Below are 16,621 nucleotides of genomic sequence, written 5' to 3'. Positions count from 1 at the left end.
TTTTTTTTCTTGCAATCAAAACACTAGTTGAAGCCTTTTGCAAAGAATTAAGGTTTGCTCTGTGATGCATTCATGTTGTTAGTTGCTGCATGATTTTTTTTCTTTTTTCTTTTATTTTGCAGTCACAACACTGGATATGTTTTGCCCTGGGGTGCATTTAAAAAAATTTGTTGGGCTGCATCAATTGATTTGTTATCAACTACTAAATTATTCTGCAACTATTTCCAGATTTTTAGATTCTGCATGCTCCTACAGTACAGGCAGTGAAATGCACAGTCGGAAAGGTTGTGCAATAACAACAAGATGCATTTTATGCATGCGGTCGAAACACTGGTTGAAGCCTTTTGCAAATAAGTAAAGTTCGCTCTGTGATGCATTCATGTGCAGTTTTTTAAAAATATTTTTGTGTTTCAACAATTAATTGATTAGTTATCAGTTACTAAATTATTCTGCAACTTTTTGAAGATTCTTAGTTGCTGCATGGTTCTACAGTCCAGGCAGTGAAATGCAAAGTTGAAAAGGTTGTGCAAAAATAATAAGACAAATTTTGAGCAAAAAGAAGAAAGAAAATTAATTATTTTTTATAGTCAAAAACCTGGTTCAAATTGTAACTGTTTGCAAAGAATTAAGGTCTGCTCTGTGGTGCATTCATGTGCAGTTTTAAAAAATATATTTTTTGGGTTGCAACAATTATTTGATTAGTTGTCAACTATTAAATTCATTTGCAACTGTTTCCAGATTTTTAGTTGCCACATGCTTGTACAGTACAGTCAATGACAAGTGATAAGGTTGTGCAATAACAGCAAAACATGATAAAAAACATTCCTGAAAAATAGAGAAAGTCATGGATAATGTGGAATGTAGAGATTTGAAACTACATTGCAGTATATATAATCTCTGATTCTTTAATCTCTGATTACAGCTTCTGAAATATGAATATCTGAAATGCACTTATTTAATTGACTTAAAATAAATCTACAGATTAGTTTCTAGCCTTGCAAACATGAGTATTTGATGCATACATGACAGTAAGCTGAACATCTTTGGGTTCCAGACTGCTGGTTCAAGAATGCAGGAGATTTGAGGATGAGGCTTGTAGAAAAACGGTTACAGACATTTCTCACTATATTGCAACATTTTCCTAGACAAGAAAGGGAAATGATTGAATTTGTGTTAATAATTAATTAGCAATTTTCCAGATTTATTGTTCAGTTTTCATTTAAAAGCCTTTCGTTCTGCATGTTTAGTGAGGTTATTGTGTATTTTAAGGTGTAGCCTGCACTCTCTCTGCTCTGTGCTCCACTGGGGAGCTCAATGCCCATATCTGTTGTTTGCGCCATGAATTGATTCAAAAACATGCTGAAAGTGTTTGGCTAAAACGGCTAAAGGCTCAAAACAGTCACATCAGTGCATCCAGGCCTGCATCAGTCAGTGTTACAATCACCCACTCAGTAAAATATGGACTATGGTGCACAGCGGCGCCTCCAATCTGTGAGGAACGGTGTTTGTCAGCACCAGTGACGGGTGTTTTTTTCATCAGCCACAGAGCAAAAGTGGTGTTTCACTCAGTGCTTGACTGATGGACGGCTCATCTGTCTCCTCAGCAACCATGGAGACGGACGGAGAGCAGAACCAGCAGGGGGCCTCGACCAATGGGAGCGCTGCGTCTGGGACGAGCTCCCGGCCCTCTCCGATGAACTCCATGTCTCTGTATGAAAGACAGGCGGTGCAGGTAGGTGTGGATGTTTTTGTGAAAATGACTTTGAGTTTTGAAAATGAGAATATTTTGGTCATCCTTCTCTTTCTGACACACTTTAAGAGGAGTTTTTGTGGGTTAAGCGTTGGTTAAAGTAAGATTTAGGTTGTGATCAGGGTGAGGCATTTAGAATGAATTCGAGACTTTACTGTTGCCTCAAACACTGGGGATCACAGAATCTTTTATATCACATCTTGAACAATGCTTGCTCATTAAAGTTAGTGTCCTCAAATGATTTAAGTCATATCTGAGCTTCTCGATTCACTCGACTGCAGCTTTCACTTACTTGTGGAGTCCCTCACGGCTCCATTTTGGGCCCACTCATCTTTTTCATTTTATATGCTGCAGTCAGTGCAGCCATTGCTGGGCTTAAGCCTCTGAACCACAAGCAGTGCATTTGTTAATTATTTTTTTAAAGTCTTGTCATAGTTACACTCACTGTGGGCTCATTTTTCACTGCAGTATAAAGAGCCACACCTTTAAGAAAACAATACAAACACGGCTGGAAGTAGAGGCAACTCAAAATATCTTCTGTGCAGCATGACATTTATAATGAAATAGCTCCCAAAAAAATAAGGAAAAACTACATTTGAATTTCTTTGATTCTTTATTTTGCAATTATTGAAAAAAACTGCACACATGTACAACATGATAACAAGTCCCCACAAGTATTAACAATACTGTAAAAGAAAAATGGTAACCGCTATAAATATGATAGATATTTAACTACTTCATTTGTTTTTCCTACCTGTTTACTATCTGTTCTGTGTAAACACAGCCTGCAGTTCAGTCAAGTTCAGCTAAAAAGTCACTTAATTGTAGTGATGTGACCATTTTTCACAGTTGAGTCACTAATGGCTTCTTGGTTTGTTTGTTTTTTTGCAGGTAAAAGGTTTATTTCTGGAAATGCTTTAAATAAGAATGTAGTAATTTTGATTTAAAAAATCCAGATGGTTAATTTTCCACTGGAATTTCATGTCACAGATGAATGTTGGGAAGTCTAAATCTGACAGTACTGTCTGGCTGACAAATAATGTCATTTTGGTCTTTTTTTTTTTTTTTAAAGATAACTTGTCTGTTGGTTGGCTTTGGGGTTCGGCGGGTTAAATGACTATCGCCATATTTCCTGTCTCGCTTGAACCAAACTGTATATCTCTTCCACCTGCAAGTAGCAAGGAGCATTGATTCAGCTGGTGAGTTATTGTCGGGCCAAAACTAGGCTGCATGCCTGGGGATTAGATAGCACATATACAGGTCTACATTCAGGTGGAGGGGTTCAAAATGGGACTACAATGAGTTTTGAGTTGTTGACACAGATTCAAATCTGAGTTTAAATATATGGAAAATGTCACAGCTGGCTTCCAATATAACAAAGCAACAATTGTCAACTTAGTGTGAACTGCTTTTAATGAACTCCAAATGAACTTGAGAGCATTGCAATAAACAATGTAATATTCCAAATTCAGAATTAATGTAACATTTTTATTTCCGCATTTGGCTACAGTGTAAACACAGCCTGTTTGTGTATCAGTGGCAGAGAAGGGATGGCAGATTTGTCTTTATAACGGATGATTTATGTGTAAACTGATGGACAGGGATGAAGAGTGACTGAAGCAGGGAGGTGGAGAAGAGAGATTGAGTCTTGCAGGGTTGATGGAGGCTCAGTGTTATTTTCTCAGGCTTTTGTCACCCTGCACAGCCATCTGTCTTTGTCACCCAGCACCCACTAATCCAGCCCGCCACGCTCGCTTTCATCCCTCAACTTATTACTGTACCAGCCTCTGCTCATACATCAGGCAGCTGGCAGGAGGCCGCTACATCGTCACTCCCTCTCTGCCCTCATTTCACTCAATCTGCTCATCTTTTCTCACAGTTTTCTTGGTACTGTACTACTTTTGTTCCCTCCTAATTTTTCTTATTTTCTCTATCGTGTCTCCTGCCTCTTTTTCTCCCCCTTCCTTCCACATCTTCCTCTGTCGGTCGTTGTAGCCATCCCTCTTCTGTCACTGTGTCTTCCCTTCCCCTTTCCTCGACTTCCCTTTATCTCTCTTCAGTGGTTTTATGGCCCCTTCAGTTTTAATTTTTCTGCTCTGTTCCTCCCTTCAGGCCCTGCAGGCACTACAGAGGCAGCCAAATGCAGCTCAATACTTCCAGCAGCTGATGCTGCAGCAGCAGATCAACAACGCGCAGCTGCAGAACCTGGCTGCTGTGCAACAGGTAAAGGTGTGTGTATAAAGTTTTCTAAATTTCACTGTGGCCAACTTTATGTAAAGACACTGTTTATGAAAAGCCCATATTCTGCACATCATGCGTTCATAATTTCATTTCTGGGTCTACAAGAATATGTTTACATGCTTCGATGTTCAATAGACTTATTGCTTTTTTCTCAGATTGTGTGCAGCGTTGTAAATTTGCAGACGCTTTACAGCAGAGGTGTCAAACTCTGGTCCTCGAGGGCTGTAATCCTGCATGTTTTAGATGTTTCCCTCTTCCAACACACCTGATTCAAATGATCAGCTCATCATCAAGCTCTGCAGAAGTCTGATAACGATCCTGATCATTTGAATCAGGTGTGTTGGAAGAGGGAAACATCTAAAACTTGCAGGATTGCGGCCATCGACGACCAGGATTCGACACCCCTGCTTTACAGGAAAGGATGAGCCAAAAAACAGATATGCAGTGAATATGTAAAAAGTTTTCATTCCCTTTGAAAGTTTTCCTCTTTTATTCCTTTCATTTTGAATCATAATCAATTTAATTTGGCCTTCTTGACAAGAATTTAGAAAAAGATTCTTTTGTCAAAGTACAAATTGATTCCTACTTTGTAATGTCAGAATATAAAATGTTGCATAAGTAATCGCAAATTCTCAATTCGACTAAGATCTGGGCTCTCCCTTGGCCACTCTAAAACATTCACCTTGTTGTTTTATAACCATTTCTGTGTAGTTTTGGCTGAATGCTTCTAATCATTGTCTTGCCTACAAAGAAATCTTCTCCAAAGTCGCCTTGTCCTCTATTATTTCGCTCTACTTTGCTGCATTCATTTTACCTTCACCTTTACAAGCCTTCCAGGGCCCGAGAAGCATCCACGTTATGATCCTGCTACCACCATGCTTTCACAGTGGGGACGATGTGTTTGTGATGATGCACACTGTTTTGCGTCAGCCAAATGCAACGTGTAATTTGATCCGAGCTCAGACCAAAGAACCTTCTTCCAGTTCACTTCAGAGTCTCCCACATGCCTTCTGTCAAACTGTAGTCGAGACCTTCATAAGTTATTCATATGCTTTAACTATTTTCCCAAGAATTTTGCAAAGAACTGACAAAGCCAAAGAAAATAAATGATAACCAGAGGAGTCCCTGAGCAAAATAAAATTGCTGGAGCCTCCAGCAGCATTCAGCATGCCATAATAAACTCCCATGAAAACCACAAGAAAATGAAGGGAAAACCATGGTGATAGCAGATGCCGGGACAACTGTGGTGGGTTGCCTGAAATGTAAAAAATGGTGTCTAAAACAAAGAGCTGCATTTTTCCTCCACCGCATGACAGCCTCTGTAAACACCTCACTTTTGATTTAGTAGGAATTGATGGAAACCTAAAACCTCTGCGCTGTTTCTCTTCCTTTTCTTCTTCCTCCCAGGCTACTCTGGCTGCCAGCCGTCAGTCAAGTCCCTCCAGCAGCAGCTCTTCTCAGACCACCAGCACTACCGCTGTATGCACTGTTGTTTTTCCTAAAGCCAATACAAGCCAGCAAAAAATGTTCTAAAACTGGTGCCACTGTGATATTTTCTCCCAGTTCAGCCACCTTTTTGAGTAAATAATTAAAAACATTCAAATTATATGCATTAAAGTGCCACATTGTCATTCCTCAGGCCAGTGTAACGTCTGGATCGGGATCTACGACCAGCAGCCGTCCTATGGGAGCCTCAGCGACATCCACAATCAGCCAATCAGTGCTGCTGAGTGGGACGGCAGGTGGGCAAGGACAAATGTACCTGAGGGTGAGTTTTATCAAACAGCTGATCCCTACCGCCACCTGACACAAGCCCTGTTTCTGTGTGCTAAACGACTGTCCTTTAATCTTGCAGGTCAACCGCTCCCTGAGAGCCCCCATCTCCTCGCAGCTCATCTTCATGCCCGGCAGCACGGCAACTGCTGCTGTGGCAACCGTCACCCAGCAACCACAGGCTCAGCAACAGCAACAGGAAGTGACTCCAGCTTCCTCCTCCAGCAGCCAATCAGATAATGATCAGGTTGGTGGCAATGATGCAGAAAATGTACTCTGTGTCCAGTTACTTTGTTCAACACTGATTCCTTCCGCAGCAAGATAACAACGGATCACTATTTTCGCACAAATGTTTCCACCTTGTTTCTATCTGTAGGTGCAGAATCTCGCCATGCGAGGTGTGTCCAGTCCCAAAGGTGTGGGTGTTAAGACTGAAGCCCCCGAGAGGAGTGACTCAGGTAAGGGGAAAATTAAGGTAGCCTGCTACCACAACAGAATCTGTGTCTGTTGGGTCACACAAAACACAACAACTGCTTTTCCCTGAAACTGATTCATAACATTGGCTTAAGCCACACGACAATGGTTTGCAGCTGCACTTGAGCGATGTGCACATGCAGCACATCGTTCGACAAGCTCACGTGTCCACAGTGTACTATGAAGTATACCTGTGTGGCCATAACAACCGAGTGGATGCTTTCCACTCGCTCCTGCTAATCAGATTAGGTTCCCACTTCTTCTTCCTTCAAATGAAATGAAAACCAAAGAGTCACTGTTTTACCACAGTTTGTAAGCTTCAGTGCTCATCACAGATGGTGCTTGACGTGTTTACAAAACAGGACTCCCAGGAAGTGTTAGAAGTGTTGCAGGAGCACCGGGAGCAGAGTAGCTCTGCACAAGGAGTCTTTGCTGAGGATGGTGGCCAAATTTAAATCAGTTTGGCATCTACTTTGAACTTGTTGATCACATCTCATATAACATGACACTGCAGTTTCCCTCCAGATTTGTTTTGGTTTTACAGCCCACAACTTTTCTGCTTACTGTCGCTGCTCTCTTGAGGATCAGCATCCGTAAATGTCGGCTCTACATTTCATTATCAAACTAAATGTTCATGTTTTACTCAATCACCCGTATTTAAAGTGTCTTGTCACTGCCCTAAGTGGCCAAACACTGCTTTATTCATGCAGGTTTCAATGTGAATATACTTTAAGACTTAACTTATTTTTCTGTTTTTTTTTTTTTTCCAGCTGCCTACTCTTTGGTCCAGCCCTCCCACCAATCGAGCGCCCAGTCCCCTACTAAACCAAGCCAGCCTCAGCCCCAGCCGCCCCACATCAAGATCCCCACCTACCCCCAGCCTGCGAATCTCAAAACCCACTCCTCCTCTTCCTCTGGTGCCTCATCTTCCTCCTCATCCTCCACCTCCTCCATCCCCCTCTCCCAGCTACTGCTTCACGGAACCCGAACCCTGACCACAGGGACCACAGCTCCCACAGCAGCACACACTCTGGTCCTAACATCCAACGCGGGATCTCAGCCCCACGGTTACCCCGTTGGCACGGCAACCATCAAACCAGCGGTAAACGCTCAGACTCTGGTGGTGCAACCTTTGCAGAAAACCTCACTCAGTGCCGAGAAATCAGGCCACGGAAACGGACCCATCCCCATCCAACCCAAAACTTTGCAAGGGTTGCGTCTGCCTCTCCAGCTGCCTTCTAGGAACCCTCCTCCCATCCTGCCCGCCCCACCGCCTGCCAGCAGCTCCACCCAGCCTCCCCAGCCACCACACATCCCGGTGCAGATAGTGGGGGCCCGACAGAGCACCCTGGGGAACGCCCAGGCTCTCGCCTTGGCCCGGGGCAGCTGCAGCCAGGACGGAGCCGCCGTCCTCAGCAGCTCGTCCAGCCTGCTTACCATGGTGGCGTCCATCGCTTCCAGGGAGGGCGGGGTCGTGGGCAGAGGGGTGGGGCTAAAGACGCTTCAGTCGCCCCAGGAGGCTCCCCCGTTGGCTCAGGTGTCTCATGTGCATCCGCAGGCCAATCAAAGCTCGGGACAGAGTCAGAACGGACCCCTGTCTTCAAACCCCGCCTCCTCCCAATCCCCTGCTGTATCGTCTCCTCCCCCCTCGCTGTCCTGCTCCTCCCTCTCTCTCCCCCTGGTGGCTGAAGAGCAGAGAGGAGCATCGGTCGGTGTGACCACCAACGGAGACTCATTGGGAGCTCAGACGCCGCAGGTCAGCTGATTACTGTTTATTAGTCACAATTGAGAAAACTGATGATGAGAAATTAGATTTTTGGGATTATTCTGAGCACAGGTTTCTTCTTCCTCATCCTCTTTTTTCCTGTTTAATTAAATTTCTACATGCCATTCCTTCATTCCAATGGAATACTAGAACAATGTAATATGAATACAAAAACAAAATATAACTGTATTCTATTAACATTACAGAAAAGGGGACATATTCAGATTGCTAATACATTTAATAAAACTGGGTATTATTAGCATTTTTACCCCCGCTGAAAAACCAACGCTGGTCCCTTTGTGGTACATTGCAGTTAGCACTCATTTACTTTGCTCTACAATTTCACACCTGTCACATTTATATATATATATCTGCAGCATGAGACAGCAGAAGGATTCACAAATGTGTCCCCAAAGAGAGAAATAGCTGTACACATTTACACACAAAGAATAACAGCAGTAACCTCCCTAACCCTCACTGTGAGCTTATTTTTCACTACAATGGATTTTTTTTTTTGGAACTAATTGTCTCTTTAGAAAATGAATTAAACTTGAGCTTAAAATCATGTTATTCTACATGTCTCATTTAATAATTTGCACAAAATGTATTCTATAAAAAAACTGCAAATTCAGCCTTGACCGACAGTCATGTCACACAAGTTTGGAGAGATTTCGGCTGAACTGCAGGTTGTGTTTACACAGCGAGGATATGGAAACAAGTCTAAAAACACAAGTCGTAGCATATCTGTAGTATGTTAATTCACCTTTTTATAGTATTGAAAAGTTGTTTCAGTCTTTGTTAAATAAATAATCAGCCTTTTTCTTCTTTCATGGTTTATGCCATCACAATGGTGTCATACTGCACAGATGATATTTTTGATGGTTGTACTGTTCTATTTGATGCGCAAGACTTTATGTTGACTTAAAAAAATGATTCCACAGTAAGTAGAAATGTTACAGGAGTAAATAAAACACTCTGCTTGGAGTTGAGAGAATTAAACATCTCCTGACTAGAGGAATGATTAGATCTGTAAAGAAAACTAACTCTTTCTCCAGCTGCTCTACTCTCATTTCATCTGTTCATTTGTTGGATCTAATCTTTTATTTTATTTATTTATTTATTTTTCAGGTTAAACAGATGACCAGCTCTCTTAAAAGAAAATCAGACTCCAATTCAGCCAACGATGAGGACGGTCCCTCTCCTCCACGGCTCCCACCCGTTAGAGAACGCACCTCAGCACTCCCGGCCAACCCTGTGGACGCAGGTAACAACACAGAAACATGTCTATGTGTATTACTCTCAGCAGGCTTATTGCTGCTGCTGAAAGATAACACGACTAATAAAAAACAATATTTACTTCCTCACTGCTTTCAGGCTCCGGTGCTGTTCCTCCTCCGACTGCCTCCTCTCCTTCTCCGGTGCTGTCGGTGTCCCGTGGGGCCTGCGGTCACGGGGAGAGAGCTCCACCTCCTCAAGCGGTGGTGAAACCGCAGGTTTTGACGCACCTCATCGAGGGCTTCGTCATCCAGGAAGGGGCGGAGCCTTTCCCTGTAAGTACACGGGAGTTGTAGTTTTAGAAGGAAATGCATTGAGAAACATCGGTCTGCTGTTGACTGAACTTTTTCATGCCTTTTGTGTTTGACTCACAGGTGTGCGGTCCGGTAAAGGATTCGACCGGCGAAGATTTGACCAACGACAGTCCAGACACGAACCAATCGGAGACGGTTACCACGGCAACAGGTAATAGCTGGGAAAGCACTGCTGCCTTCTTGGTGTGTTTGAGGATTGGAAATCAGAGATCTAACGCTGTGGCTACACTGAACATATTCAGCGTAGATTTGCTGCAAATTGTTTTCGTAGCTACACCTGCAGCGACTGTTTAACGTATTGCTGCGGCAAAACAAGATGGTGAGCTTTTATTTGGGATTGTTGTGGCGCAGTACAGCGTTGTGAAAACTTTTACCAAGTTTGCGTCGTACTGGTAAGTTAAGTTCTGCTGACTACAGCAGACTCTGTAAAGGATAAAGTTACCAAGCAACCACCAGCTGGTACTGGCATATAAATACCAAGATACACACTTTATGGTCCGTTCTGTGTAAAAGGGCCACAAACAGGTAGTGTAACAAATCTGAACAGAAAACTGGCCTGATTTTACTTCAGCAGTGGTGACATCAACAACACATGTGCACCACTTTTGTGCTGCTCTTAAACCTGTTGTGGGCGCTTTCATTGATTATAGTGGAACCACAGTGATGTAAACATCCATTAGTCTTCAGTGTAGCCACAGAGGGGGTGTAAAACATTGTCTCAGGTGTCATTCATGGTATTTCTGACTTGATATTATCTCTGTATGAGCTTGTGCACTATTTAAAATCCTCAAAATATGCAACAAAATATTATTTAATACCAATATGCTGCTGCTAAACAGCTGTGTAGTTAAAAGCCAGCGATGTAAATCTGTGCTTCCAGCTAAATGTCAGTGATAATCAGCTAATTAACCTTGCGAAATATAATTAGCATAGCATGGACGGAGGAGTACAGGGTTTTATGTCTTGTAACAAAATGGCCCTTGTTTGTTTGAACTGTTATGAACGGAAATAAGGAGAGGTTTTAATTACAGCTTTCAAGCTGGAAATTTCCCACCTCTGGCTCTGAGGGGCGGCATGACAACGCTGTGACAGAGCATGTCCTGTTTGCTCTGTGTGGGATGATGATGACAAACAAGATGTTGAAAAACGTTTAATGAAATTTGCAGTTTAGGATGTTTACATGTGTAATAATATCATAATGCAGTTTGTGGTATCAGAGTGCAACTGTGAAGCATGGTGAAGTTGTGGTTAAGGTTCTGTAACATTAAAGTAACCACAGCTTAATATTCCATCTAAAGGTTTATGTTCATATTGTGTCAGTATTTTATCAGTCTAATAACTTAAAAGGCAGACTGATGCCAACAGCACCTGATGAAGCCACGCTGATGGAGCATTAATTGTGATAAATGTAGTATACATGCAGAAATAAACACCAGATAAGTTTTAAGTTACTTTATTGTATTATTATTATTACCATTTTGCTCCTGTTACATTTTAACTCACTATGAGCTCATTTTTCACCACAATATAAAGTCCTGCACCTCTATGGAAACCATGGCTAGAAGGAGAAAGAACTCCAAAATGTCTTCTGTGCAGCATGACACAGTTGCAACACCATAAATCATAAAAGAGAGGAAAAAGGTTACACTTCTACGATTATTTGTTTTCCAAAAAAAAAGACTTGAATCAACATGTCCAACATTTTTCCAAGTGCCTACAGGTGTTGAATTTCCCCCTGATTACATCAATTGTGAATTCTTTTTCCTCCCTTGGAGAAGAAAGCAGAGTGTCTCATTGGTGCAGCTCTGGCAGCACTGCACCCGTCAATGCAACACATTTCCTGTAGTGCATATTCTAGAACTGCTGTATTTACCGTCTGCTCTCTCTTTCTGAACTTTCCCCTCAGTGCTGAAGTGTGAGTACTGTAAAAACTTTGCTCCTGCCAGCCAGTTCAGAGGCACCAAAAGGTTCTGCTCCATGTCTTGTGCCAAGAGGTACTTTCCAATGCATGAAATATATGATGTACAGTGGCGGCTATCTGAGAACGAATCACCGTACTGTCTCTTCTCATTTGCAGTGCAGATGCTGTGCTGTGACTGGGGTTTTCACAATACCGAAGTCATTGAAAAACTCAAAAAATGCTGTAGTTGTGGTATTATTCCTCTTTTATTTTAATTTTTTAGTTGTCACATTTTAAACTTGAACATCAAAATCTAATTTAAACTGATTTTATGTGTAATATTTGTGTATTATACCCCCCAAATTCTCCCGAAAACCTGATCTCAGCGTCCTAAAATGCTGTTGTGTGCGACAGTTTGAGTGTGAATTCTCAGGTGGTTAAAGCTGTATATTTCACAGCATGTGTGTTTCCTGTTCTCATCATTTGTTGGTACATGTGAGGACAGTAAAAATCCCATTTCATCCACTTTCCTCTTCATGTGAACTCACAGTACGTCTGTCAAACAGCTCAGGAGGTTTCGTTGACGTGTTGTCTTTTGAATTTGCTCCGTGATAAAAAGCATTTATTACATTCCCACTATGTAAACAATGCATCGCCCGCATTGTTTGTTACACTGCGTTGTCATATGATTTTACATTTTTCTGCTTCTGCTTTGCATTTGTCCCTTTGCCCACTACAGGCGTATAGCTTATATACCACGTATGGCGCAAAGAGACAAAAACTGTGTGTTGCTTCGTCTTGCTTTCAGTACCGTATATGTCACTCTTTGTCTACGATACAGTATGTATTGGTTCCCCAGGTACAACGTCAGCTTCAGGCAGCACTTCTGCGTGCGGCAGGGTCACAGCCAACGCCAAGCCCAAGATCACGCTCCGGATCAGGACCAGAACCAGGGTCACCTCTCCAACTCGGACGAGGAGGGAGGCATAGCCAGGAGGAGGGTTCCCCGCAGGACCAGCTCTGAGATAGCCAGCGCCAAGATAGCTGGGAGACCCATACCAGTCAAGGTGAGACGAGAGTCAGCAGGTGCTACAAGGGATGGGGTTTAAGAAAAAAGACAGGGAATTGTTTAATTATTAGCATCCGGCTCATTGATCAGGCTGTGGCTTTAGTTCGCCATGATGTAGCAAAAGACACCCAGCAGAGTTAAATCTGCTCTTATTGGAGGCTGGTGAGGATTAAAATGGTGCAAGATAGATTTAGAATTCTACTTATACTGTGCACCACAATTAGCAAAGAAGACTTGATAACGCTTAGCATTATCAGTCCATTTATTTGCAGATTAATTCAGTTCTGTATCATCCCGCTGAGAGAAATTTAGCTTTCAGCATGTTTTGCTTTAAAATGATGTGGACACCTAAACTTTATTCTCATTTGTCAGTATTAAAAGTCTCATTCCAAAATGATGTGATCTAACCATCTGAATGCCAAAATCTGCCAGCCAATTTGAGATTAAAAGATTTCCAAAAAGACACCATTTACAAAAACTGTAAAAACAGAAAGAATCTTCATCTTTCTGATGGTGCTTGAAGTACTCATGTGTGACTTGACATAAAAATTCAACAGATCTAAGCTTACAATCACAATATTTCATCAAAATCACTCTTCTACACGTCACATTTTAAAAAACTACCAAAAATATACTGTTGGCAGTAAATGGATTCTTTAAAAATCAGAAAATTCTGTGCTAATTTGCACAACAGTGGAGCCATTGCTGACTCAGCTGTGACCAATGGCTACGTGACAAAAATTGAGAGCGTTTTGTAGCTGAACTGCAGGCAGCGTTTATACAGGGCCTTGAGGAGACAAGCATGGAAACAGTTTAAAAAGTTAAATGTCAGTAGTATGAAAAGCCACTGTTTTTTTTTCCAGTGTTAGTAACACCTATGAGCACTTGGAAAAACATTAGATGTGGTGATTGCAGGATATTGCCATTTTTGAAAAATAAATAATGCAGAAATTTCACATTTCCTTTTTCTTTTTTGATTATTTATGGCATTCAAACTGTGTCACGCAGCACAGAAGACATGTTTGAGGTTTTGTTTCTTCTTGTCATGGTTGTTCTGTTTCCAAAGAGGTGCAGGACTTTATGTTGCAATGAAAAATGAGCCCACGGTGACGAAAAATGTGACAGGAGCAGAAAAGAGTCAGCCTGCTTGGTGTTCAGAGGGTTAATATGCTGCTACAACCAATTTCACAAGGGCTTAACTGTTGGTTGAAGCAAACTCGTAAAAGCGTTTCTTTACGGACTTGGCATTTTAGACACAGGAATTGTCATAGTGAAACAAGACACAAAGTGTTACCACAAGGCTGGGAGTGCACTTATCTAAAATATCACTCAGCCTTGGACCAAAAGTACACAAAAGTATGTGGGCAGACTTCATATGCGTAGTGTGGAGTAAACCTGTGATTAAAAACAGAACAACACACACAGAAAAAGCATGTAAAAACCAAACAATGCATTTTTGAGTTGTATACTTCATCTTTCAAACACTGAAGATGAGCTTTTGTGCCCTCTAGTGGCTGTTGTGAGGCCTCACTGACTTTACAACAACCCACGAAACCAGGATCAGCCACTTACAGTTGTTCTCAAATGTATTCATACCCTCCTATTAAAGAAGGAAAAAAAGCAGCTGTCACTGGAATAAGTTGAAATTGACAAAAGTATTAATAAATAAGAATTTAATGAAAACCATGACATTGCTTTTGAATTGTGGTTCAACAGAAATATTTTTAAAAAAAACTCTCAGTCAGACTTCTGCACCTGTTGACAGGTATTTTGATTTTGGCCCACTGCTCATCAGCACAGTGCTCTTAATTTGTCCGGGACAATTTAAAAAAAAAAAAAAAAAAAAAAAAAAAGATTCATTTCAATCACAATTCAAAAGTAATGTCTTATTCCACTAAATTATAATTTAGCAAAATCTATTTATTAGTACTTTTTTCAGTTTCTAGTTGTTTGAGTGACTGTTGTGAATTTTGCCTTTTCTTTAATGGAAGGGTATGAATAAATTTGAGGACGACTGTATCTTCTCTCGTGACGGCTGCTTCATTGTTTTAGAGCTTCTTATCTTTGACGTTCTCCTTTTTTATATACCATCAGAATTTAGCCTTGTGAGGCTTTCATCTCTTTATGCTCAGACAGGGTTTTAGCATTGCACCGCTTCACTCTAGTAAACAGTCAAACTAAGATACCAGTGCAACCACAGTTTCCTGCCTTGCTCATCGTCTCCTCTGCTTTCCCTCCCGTCACCCGCAGTGCCGTTCAGAGTCCAGCCATTCAGACGAGGAGTCCAGCGGGGAGGAGGATGAAGACGACCCCATGTCCCTCTCGCCTGCATCCTCAGCTTCCTGCCACCAGCAGCCTCCTCCACTCCCAACGGAGAGCTCGGCGCCCAGCTGCCTGCCGACCAGTCCGGCCCAGTGGAGTGTGGAGGACGTGTCGCAGTTTATTTCCTCGCTACAAGGTTGGTACAGCTGACTTCTGACCTTCTTTTAATGCTGTTTCAGGTGGTTAAAGACTAGCAGGACTTTAAAGTGGAGGGGAGGCGCTTTTTCTGACGATAACAACTTCATTGTTGCTTCACATAAATACATAGGACACTGCAGTCATACAGATTTACGATAGAACCTGTCAGGAAAGTTAGTCAAATCTAAGCAGGTTCTGGTCATTTTCCTGCACCTCTGTGGAAACAGCACAACCACAACTAGAAGAAGAGAGAACTCAAAAATGTCTTCTATACAGTATGACACAGGTGCAATGACTAAAATCATAAAAAAAAAGAAAGATTGATAGTTTAATTTTCTTTTTAAATGTATTTTCTAAAAATAAAAAAAACAACTCATCAACACATCCAACATGTTTCCATTGTTTTCATACCTGCCTTCTTTCAGCTCTGTGTATACACTGCCTGCAGTTCAGTTGAAAACTAATGATTACCTGGTTGCATCAAGAAACAGATTTTTGTGGCAAAATTTTAAATGAGGCATGCTTAATAAAGTGAGTTTCATTAATTATTGTGATTTTACTGGATGTCATAGAGGACAGGTCCAGTTTCTGTCTTGTTTTCTTTCCCACATCTTTGTTTCCCTTATCGTTCCAATCATTGCCTACCTCCGTTTTCAGTTTTCACCAAACAATACAACTCAGTAGTGTCTTTTCTGGTATTTTATTCAAGTGCTTACGAATGGGCTGATAAGCATTCCCACATCTTTGCGGTATAGTGATGCACAGGCTTGTTACCCAGAAAGAACCCAAGATTTCTCCCATGAAAGCTGAGAGAATTGTTGAGAGTTGTTTTTTTCCAACACACGACTTGTATTCTTCTTCCTCTCAGGCTGTGAGGAACTCGCCTCCCAGTTCCTGTCGCAGGAAATCGATGGCCAGGCTCTGCTGCTGCTGAAGGAGGAGCATCTCATGTCCACCATGAACATCAAGCTGGGTCCTGCCCTCAAGATCTGCGCTCACATTAACAACCTGAAAGATTGATGTCCGCGTTTCAATAAATCCACCGATGTTTAAGCCCCGGGCATTCACCCCAAACTCCCGTTCTGCACCCAGATCAGACGTGAAACTGGCTCCAGAGCAGGCGAATGTAAGAGGTACTGTTCATTTTGAGCCGAGACTGTGGCTGCAGAGTCTGCTGTTGGCTTGTTCGGTCACATTTGCACAGGAATATTGTCGCTTCCTTGCAAAGCTGTCATGTCTGCAAACATACTACAAATGGCCAGCTATATTTTGTTGTCCCCAAAATCAGTACTTGCAGTCAGAAGAAGTCTTTTAAAAAAATGCATAAATGAAGGTTTTGAATGTATGTTAAATGCAGAAATCACTTGTAAGATGTAATGAGCAAACAAGGAACAAGTTAAGTCTACAGTACCTGCACAGGATTCACACATTTTTGAAGTTATCTACAAACAGAGCTGCTCTTTTCACAGACTTCTGTTATTAAAGTCATTTGTTCAATCTCCTTTTTCAAACTGGGTTCAACTAAACGATTAAAACAGAAGGAAAACCTGATGAAGACACTATTTTTTTATTCGGTGAGAACGTCTCTTGGTTCCCATCT

The 16,621-nt window shown here is 41.8% G+C and overlaps 1 protein-coding gene across 1 annotated transcript in view; it reads left to right on the top strand.

Annotated features, from left to right (window-relative positions):
- The window catches only part of LOC103374884 (polyhomeotic-like protein 1), a 17,205-nt gene extending 703 nt beyond the window's left edge, over positions 1–16,502 (top strand). Inside the window, exons 2-15 of the mRNA XM_008305037.1 lie at positions 1,605–1,732; positions 3,863–3,979; positions 5,399–5,470; positions 5,631–5,759; positions 5,847–6,011; positions 6,141–6,222; positions 7,009–7,994; positions 9,132–9,267; positions 9,378–9,553; positions 9,653–9,743; positions 11,499–11,586; positions 12,334–12,559; positions 14,812–15,019; positions 15,890–16,502. Of these exons, the coding sequence (XP_008303259.1) occupies positions 1,610–1,732; positions 3,863–3,979; positions 5,399–5,470; positions 5,631–5,759; positions 5,847–6,011; positions 6,141–6,222; positions 7,009–7,994; positions 9,132–9,267; positions 9,378–9,553; positions 9,653–9,743; positions 11,499–11,586; positions 12,334–12,559; positions 14,812–15,019; positions 15,890–16,041 (2,751 nt within the window). The 5' untranslated portion in view covers positions 1,605–1,609 and the 3' untranslated portion in view covers positions 16,042–16,502. The remainder of the gene's footprint in view (positions 1–1,604; positions 1,733–3,862; positions 3,980–5,398; positions 5,471–5,630; positions 5,760–5,846; positions 6,012–6,140; positions 6,223–7,008; positions 7,995–9,131; positions 9,268–9,377; positions 9,554–9,652; positions 9,744–11,498; positions 11,587–12,333; positions 12,560–14,811; positions 15,020–15,889) is intronic.
- Positions 16,503–16,621: the final 119 nt, after the last annotated feature.

Source organism: Stegastes partitus, unplaced genomic scaffold, assembly GCF_000690725.1.
Source record: "Stegastes partitus isolate 25-593 unplaced genomic scaffold, Stegastes_partitus-1.0.2 Scaffold2386, whole genome shotgun sequence".
NCBI lineage: Eukaryota > Metazoa > Chordata > Actinopteri > Pomacentridae > Stegastes > Stegastes partitus.
Note: the sequence above shows the minus strand (reverse complement) of the source record. Positions and strands in the feature narration are given on the sequence as shown.